This window comes from Egretta garzetta, unplaced genomic scaffold (assembly GCF_000687185.1).
Source record: "Egretta garzetta isolate BGI_Z169 unplaced genomic scaffold, ASM68718v1 scaffold414, whole genome shotgun sequence".
NCBI lineage: Eukaryota > Metazoa > Chordata > Aves > Pelecaniformes > Ardeidae > Egretta > Egretta garzetta.
In genome coordinates, this window is record NW_009259428.1 from 202630 (window position 1) to 211026 (window position 8397).

At 49.8% G+C, this 8397-nt stretch overlaps 1 protein-coding gene across 1 annotated transcript in view; it reads left to right on the forward strand.

Moving 5' to 3' along the window:
- The first annotated feature begins 4161 nt into the window (after positions 1-4161).
- ADAMTS3 (ADAM metallopeptidase with thrombospondin type 1 motif 3) overlaps positions 4162-8397 on the forward strand; it is a 108409-nt gene continuing 104173 nt past the window's right edge. The window contains exon 1 of the mRNA XM_035892614.1: positions 4162-4284. Coding sequence (XP_035748507.1) covers positions 4162-4284 — 123 coding nt within the window. The remainder of the gene's footprint in view (positions 4285-8397) is intronic.

The following is an 8397-nucleotide window of genomic DNA, read 5'->3' on the forward strand; positions in this document are numbered from 1 at the left end:
TGTGCGTTGGGGTCAGCGTGCAGTGCCGAATTCCTACCAGAGGGAGTTCACTGGGTTCGTGCATAAAACCCCCTGCGTGGATAAAATACAACTGAGAGTGCTGGAGTCAGGCTGTGACTTCCCCACCTGGTCCGAGTAAGGACCAGCGCGACACGTAAGCTGGCACGAAAGCAGCGGTGATGCAAAAACCCCCAAAGGAATCCCAAAACTCAGCCAACAGTACAGCCGGCGCTTCTGGCCTACAGCCTGATACTGCTACAAACAGACCGCTGAGGCTTCTGGAGGCGCAAGACGTGAACACTCATTCCAAACCTAAATAATGACGATTCCAAAAGAACGCGTTTCAAAAAGAGCTGTCCCCACCCCCGGTTGAAGAGTAAAGCTCTCAAACGTTGACCTTCTCTGAACTCAAGCAGTCTTATCCAAGCATCTCTAGTGACATCTAGGAAGCTCCAGCAGCGTTATAGCCCGCGTGTGAGGCTTTCTAAGTAAGTTATCTGTTTCCACTTTAGTCACATATGTTCCGTACAGAAAATAGAGGATTAATAATGTCTTCTGTCAATTAAAAGAGTTAAAAGGAAGTCATTGCATAGGTGCTTATGTGCAGCACACACATAGCCTGAAATAATATTAGCATTTCGACTTTCGGGTTGCACCTACCTGTAGAGTTACTTAAGTTTCTCGTATGCTGTCAGTATTTTCCCAAGTACTTACTTTTATCTGGTGTTTCTAATTTATGCCTAGGTAAGTCTGGTAGGAGTGGTCGTGTGTGCTCTGGAAACGTCCTTCTCGTTTGGGTTTTGATCCAGGTGCTGTTGCCTTACGTGAAACCTACTGAATGGGTCGGTATCCGTAAGATTTACTGAAAGCGCTTCGTACTGGGCTTCCTGTACGTGTATTTGTGACGGGTAACTTCCCTGCTTTCATCCAGTGTTGGGGTTGTCTGGAAATAACAGTGCTTGGCCCCGTCCAGCATTGCATCCGCAGTGACAGCTCCTTTTCGTTGCACGCTCTTCATCTCAGAATCTCAGCTCAGCTTTTTACTCCTAGTGTTGACTTAAGCTTGCCTGATGGCGTATGCGTATACTTTATCTGTGATATTGGACTGAAGGAAATGTTTATTCCTTTTTATCTTAATTATTCCTTCTGGAGAATCCCAGTTCTGATATATGTAATGGCTAAGCATGGTTTGCATCTGGCTTTGGTGAGATGGGTGGCACATGCACCCGCAGCAGCACGGCTCCCACGTATTGCACACAAGGAGAGGTGGGTGCCCCTTTGGTGGAGAGTCACCTAAAGTGTTCAAGCACCTGGTGAGAAAGCTGGATGGGTCCTAAGCGTAGGTTTGGAGGCTCTCACGCTCATCCAGGGGGCAGGGAGCGGGCCGATGTCCGAGTCACGTAACACTGAAAAGGTGTGAGTCCCGAGCTCCGGCATCCTCCCAGCGCGGCGCACAGTTCTGCGTTCGCTCTAGGCCGGTCGTTGGCATGCCGAGTCTGCGCGGAGGTTAAAGGGGTGGGTTCTTCCTTAAATCAGAGTTGCCCATCCTAACTGTGGGGGGACTTAATAGAAGAGAGTTAAAACTGACATGGAGCTTAAATTATTCTCATTTTCTTCTAACTTGGGAGAGAAGAACGGCAGTGGCAGTGCACAGGGATTGTTGTTAGATGGTCTAAATTCCTCATAAAGCCCAGCTTTCTCTTGGCTGGTTTTACGTCTTTCAGCTCAAGAATATAAGGGAAGTAAGGCTGCATCCGCTTGAGGCTGAGCACCCACTTAGTGCTTTGCTAGGCTTAGCTGCAACGCAAGATGCATTTAATGCAGAGACAGCGGCATAAGCTGTTTGCCTCTCTTGACAGGCAGTGACGTACTGTAACGCAACGCTGGTGGGCAGGGGGTGGGATGCAGCCTGCAGCTTCACAAGGCCCTGGTTAACACGGCCGGTGAGCCCCTGGCAGCACACAGGAATGCTGGTGTCTCTTGGGTTCTGGCTGCGGTCGCTACTAAAATGCCTACAGAAGGGACCGCTGGCAACCATCCTCAAGTTGTTGATTTTATTCTTGTGACACGGAATGACCTTTTGTAACACAATCAAGGAAATGGAAACAACAGAAACTGCTGACGCGATCGACTTGAAGTACTTGGTGAGGTAATCGAATCGCATCATGACATCACAACCCTTTGGAGCAGGCAGCTTGGAACTGCAGCTGCTCCGACTTTCGCCTCGGCTGGCTTAAGGAGCAGCTTCCAACAGCATGTTACGGATTTTGCCGTTTCATTTTTCATTTCTGTGGTGCAGCTTTTTTGTCTTCCCTGGTTTGGGGGAGTCAGGCGGGCTGGTTGATGTTGGTCATGTTTAAGAGGCAAGGGAATGCCCAAGTGTGCAGCCCCCTCCCTCCTTACGGAAACCTATTTATTTATTTATTTATTTATTGTGTGAATCGATGGCAGAAAAGTCATCAGAGCACTAAAAGAATGCTGACTTCCTCTCTCTGCAGGTATCCCCCACCAAAAAAAAAGGCATATAAGAACATGGCTGGAACCAAAACCCTTGTTACCAAGTTACAAAGGAAGAGTGTCGAGCTGGCGAAGCCGGCGGGAGGTGTACGTGCTATATACAGGGTAAGATGCTCATCTGGTCCATACTCTATTGTGTCTAACCTTAGAGCTTTACGGGATTGCTCATGAGTCAGGCTGCTTCGTGGCAGGCATGGCCTTGATGAGAAGGCTCTACAGCATCTTGATTGCCAGTCAACAGCTTGTCTAGGCTGCCACGGGTTAAATTTACGTCGCCCGTGCTTTGGATTAGGGCGATTCAAGGCAGGCATTACACTGATGTGCACAAATGATAAATGAGAAGCTGCAGAAAATGAGGAGCTGCAGCAGTCAGCCGCGGCGTGGGACAGGAATATCTGTCTTTTCCCTGGGGAAAGCCTGTTATGGGGCAGTGGCTAGGGGAGGGCCAGCCATGCAGGCAGCACGGGGGGTTGGGCTGACCACAAACTTCTGCAGAGAAATGGATAGTGGAAGGGTTTGTCTGTAAATCTCCTGACCAGAAGGAGACTTTAAATTACGGGGTGTCTCTCTGTTCTGTGACAGGGGGGCCATTACGCTAAAACCCCAACCTTTCCCAGTGTCACTTCCCTCTAGAGTAAGCTAACGGGGATGGCACTGCTTTTCACAGCGGAATTCTTACAGGGGACTCGAGACCTTCGGATTTCTTGCTCTTCTCTGTCCCCTGTCTCCTCCTCATGCTAAGTTTGACTTTGCCTGCTGAAATACTGAAAATTCATTCCTCCTTCCTTTCAGTAATTGGTTTAGTGCTATTTTTGAGAAACGTGACTGATCACGTTTGTGGAAGGATTCTAGGGCCCTAGCATATTCATGGACGTCTGGTTGGGCGGTACTTGGCTGCACAAGTTAGAAATGTTTGTGCCTGAGCAGTTGTCTTAGGACATGAGCGGCACTGCAACGCTTGTCATGCTTCCATTACCTATGCCCTTCTCTGGGTATGAAGTCCTGGTGGGAATTAAATGTTACTGAAATCCAGTTCCTCAGGCCCGGTTGGCTGCCCTGCCAGAAAGGTTTCCTTGGACAATTCCAGAAACTCTGACATGCTGTCACACTGTAGTTCACAATAAATACTACGGAAAGAACAGCCGCTCCGTGGTCATAATAGTTACAGCATCGCTCCCATTTGGTGTAACTGGGAGGAGGTGTGCGTTTCAGAGAGAGCGCTGGGCAGCGTTTTCTGCGTCTCTGAAGTCCTCGGGTTGGGTGCTTCCCAGTGGATGGTGCTGTTCTGCCCGGTCAATGGAATAGAAAAGGGCAAATGGAAAGTAAAAAAAAATCCCTGGCAACTATAATCCCTGTTTAAGAGCTCTGAGTGCGGATTCCCAGAAGCTGATAATTGCACGCTCTCTTATCAGTGGAAAAATTATTGAGAGTGTGTGAGCAGCCGCTTCTGTGCATCCAGCAAGTGTTACCTATAGGTGTATAGCATATAGAGAGAGAGAGAGGAGGAGGTTGCACAGCTCCCCCACTGTCCAAAGGGCATACGTATAAAAGCGTAAATGGGGAATTTTTACAACCAGAAAAACTCTAGCCAAAATAGTCGTGGCTAGCCCACAGCGGCTCCCGTACCGGCAGCACCCAGGGGCGATGCCAGTGAGTCTAGGCCTCTCGTTGTGCTGGAATTTGAACGCAGAGCACGTGCACCCCGCGCACCAGCCGTGCGGGACGAGAAAGCTGGTTTCCATCTTTATTTTCTTCCGAGGGCTGAAGGTAAGCACAAGCACCGAAATGGGCCCCGGGTGCTCCCCGGATCCGCACAGCGCGTTAGGGCCGCTGCCTCAGCAGTTCCAGGAACCTCTTGCAACACAGGAACCGCTGATTTCTGTATCAGTACCGCAGGCCATTGAAGGCTTGCTCTTACTGGATCCTATTTTTAGAATGATTTATGGGTATTTGTTTATTCATTTCTGTTGAGGATTCGAGGTGGTTTTAATTGCATTGTATTTGGCACGCATTGTTTCAAAATTAACCGCCTTAAAATAAGAACAACTTTATGGAATGCATCTATTCTGCTAAATGGTCACAAGCACTGCCTCTTTCCAGTATTTTTTATTTTTCATAAAGTATTTTACAACCGTAATTTTCATGTCTCACATTTTTCCCTCCAGTTTCCTATGTCCTGTGGTTAAATCTTGACCATAAATCTTACGCTGCTTTGTTAAACATAATAGATCTACTATGCTTCTTCATTTAACAATCTGCTAGATTAATAGTGTCTTTAAAACAATTAAGTATGGTTGTGTGGTTTAACGTTCCCCGTTTTAATGCACCATGAAGGAGAAGCTATGGCCATGTTCATTTATGGAGCGCTTGCATTTCACGTGCTGTCTGGCAACTCTTGTCTGACACCTTGGGACTGAAAGCCCTTTCTCACGCTGCCGAGGTAAACGCACAGGCAGGGTAATGTCAAAAAAAGCTTCTTGTGCCGTTTTGGAAATCAAATGACAGAGGTCATTGGATAGCAGATAAGGCTGAAATTTTAAACGTGGCATCTCAGCAAAGAAGGCTTTTGCGACTTTGGAACGCACGACCGGAGCTGTCATGAGTGGAGCTAGAGCGGGGGGTAGTCTTTTGGGTTGTCGTGGCAATATGAATGTGCCCGCACGAGGGCAGCGGCAAGGCCAGGAGCCGCTTGGGGCACCTTCCTTACCTGCCATGCTGCCAAGCAGGAGCGTGCGGGCAGGACTCCGGCTGCCCCTGCAGGCGGGCAGGAAGGGAGGGGCTTCCACTGAGGAGCATAAAATCTGGTCCTTTGTATATCCAGGCTTTTTGGGGTTGGGCGCTTTGGGTTTGGTGGTTTGGGTTTTTGGGCTTTTTTTGGTTTGGGTTTTTTTTTTGTTTTTTTTTTTTTTTGCAGTAGTACGACTACAGCCCTTCAAGTGAGAGGTCTTTGTGCGTGGCCTTTTTATTGTGTGTGCTCACAAAGCCTGCTACAATAGGGCTCCAGCCCATGAATGGGACCTCAGGCGTTACTGAAATGCAAATAGTAACGAATTTAAAAAACGAGGCGCAGGCGTTCTTTTCAGACCTATACCGTGCTAAGAAACTGATGTGTATTGCCTTGGCTTTAACGATCGCGCTGTAGGCCTCCCGCATCTCTAATTACTTGGAAAAGAAAAAATGTCTACTTTTCACTAAGCCACCGGTTAGCGGGCTGGGAACCTGAGCAGGTCACGCACGCGTGCTCTGGTTCGGGGGACACGCTCGGGGTCGCGGGGCTGCCTCAGGCAGGGTCCTGCCCTCGGTTCTGCTGAGCCCAAGCCACGCTCCAGCCGGGAGGAGAGCTGAGGCCCCGTGCGTCGGTCGCTAAAGGAGGTCAGGCTGTGACACCAAAGGCAAGGCTCAGCAGAGCTGGTATCTGGACGGAAATAAACTGTGGGTTTCACGGTAAAGAGTAAAAGGGGCTGGGGGGGGGAGATGCCCAGGCGTTGTACAAGGGATGTGTTCCTCAGTTTGTGGAAGTGGCAAAGAAAGTAAATCAGTCTGTACCTACCTTACCTGGACCGGCTCATGCCTTTCTCTGAACCAGCCCGCATTATCTTTGCTTAAGGACAGATGTCCCGCGGCCCCCCGCTACCGCAGGCCCTGTGGAAGTAGGCAACCAGCTGCATGATGCTTCAAAATATTTTTAGTTTTCTAAAACAGGCGCCCAAAGTGGGTCTCACTGCCATCTCAGCAAGGCACCTTGTTTTCCCCCGGCTCATCTCGAGTGATGTGTCTGCTTTGGAAAGGACAGAATTAGTGCTCTCCAAGCTGGCCGCTGTTAGGAGTGGTCATGAAATGCAGACTGGCAAGGAGCGCAGTAGGTCAGAAATGCAGTAAATTCCTAAATACCAGGGAGCGTCACTGCATAACTGAATATTAAACCTGGTGCGCGTACGTGATGGGTGAAGGCTGTGGTTGGTCTCGACTACACGTATTACTCCTAGGCGTTATCGTTAAGTTTACTAGGGGCTTGTCTTGAAAAATGTTCAGTATCTGAGAGTTTGTACTAAATACCATTGCAAAAACTCCTCTTGAGTTAATTTCTCTCGGTTCCATAGAGGCAATGTTCTTCTTTAAAGTTCCTCAGTTTGATTTCTCGTTGCAATTAAAACTTGCTTTGCAATTTTGTTGTGTCGCAGGCGCTTCTGCTGCGTGATTCCACAGAGCCGGCCTGGCAGAGCCTTCGTGGTCAGGTAGAGCCACGCGTTACCCGCCACACCGAGGGCTGACTCCCGTAAGTATTGTTCTTGCCACGCAAATGCTGCTGCGGGCTTCCCGCCCCGGGATCTGGCCCCGTGCAGAACCGTTCGGCCCTGGGTGCCTCTTGGCTTCGGGGCCCAGCCTCAGGTGCATGAAGTATCCGTAGCTGTCGGGCTGGCACGTCAGCAGCAGCCGCACGGGTGCAGAAAGCCGGTCTGATGTAGCCTTAGCAAGAATAATTTTAGAATTGCAAATGCTTAGCAGATTTTTTTAACAGATTTTTAACATATATATACATACATGCATATGTAAATACATGTGTGCATACGTGTATCTATCGGGCTGGAAATACGCACAAGCAAGTCTATGGTTTCTTTGATAATGCTGCGCCCAGACTTGGCTGTTAGAGATGAGCGGCGGCGTTAGCTGAGCTGTACAATACTGCCTTGATTTATGTTCGTTACAGCTACGGTACTTAGCCGTGTTTCTTATTAGAAATAGCTGAGGAGGCCTGTAATTTTAACACCTTATTTTTGCTCGCTTACAATTCTGTCAAACCTTGGTTCCTTACTCTCAAAGACCGCACAGCAGAGCGTCCGCCCTGGCCTCCAGCTCTCCCTTTTGCCCATCTTTGTTTCTTTGAGGCTTAGGAGCTTTTTTAGCTGATTGGGAGGAGTTCAACAACCTAGGATGTAACACGCACAGCTTCAGGGAAATGCTTTTAGGGCGGCAGAAAGAGCATTCCAAAGCGCTGGAAGTTTGTTTCCCTGTTGTGTCGTGCCGTTCTAGACTCGGACACTCCCTTGGAAGCCCTGCTCAGCAGCGCCCGGATGACAGCGAGGTGCCGGACTGGCTTTGTCCGCAGAGGTCCGGCGGGGTGCGGAGCAAAAGGCTTAAACAGCGCCTCCTGTGGGTTCCCCGCTGCGGGGAGCCTGACCTTGTACGTTTGTGACACCGTGCAGGGACATCAGAAAGAGCCGGGCGTGGAGCTGAGCTGGATAAAATGGAAGAAGAGGAGATCAAATAACGAGCTGCACCTACAGTTAGCCTGCGCGAAGTGCCCGGGGTTGTGCTGGTCCGTCGTTTCACCGCAGAAAATGGACGGTTTGCACAGCGCTCGGGTAGGTTGTGTTACGGAAAACCCACAAGGAAATCAACGCTGTTGGTTTGGGGATTTGCATCGCGCGTGGGAAATAAGATCTGAGGCCAGGTAACGAACATCGGCGAGGGAAGCAAAACGTGGAATAGCTGAATGTTAAGCAAACGGTACCGGCTTTGTGCTCTGGATGAGGGAACAGTCCTGCGGGAGAGGTGGTGTGCTGCTGGGTAATGCCGGTCAGCGCCTTAATCACTGCGCAGACGGAAGACAGCTTAGGCCGGCGGCCCGAGCGTGGCAGTTCCCAGCTGACAGTTCTGGCGCTCTGGCGTTGCGAGCTTGCTGTCCTTAGCTTGCCTTTTAATGTATAGTTGCGTAGGTAGCAATTTGCAGGACCTCAGCCTTTCTGAGCCTGGTCTTTTCTCTAAAAAGTTGCTCTTGCGCAGCGAGCAGCTGCCCGCTGCTGGAGCGTGCCGAGCGTAGCGGGCTGCCTCGCATACTTTACGTACAGAAGGGGGCTGAAGCCTGGGATAACGGGGGCC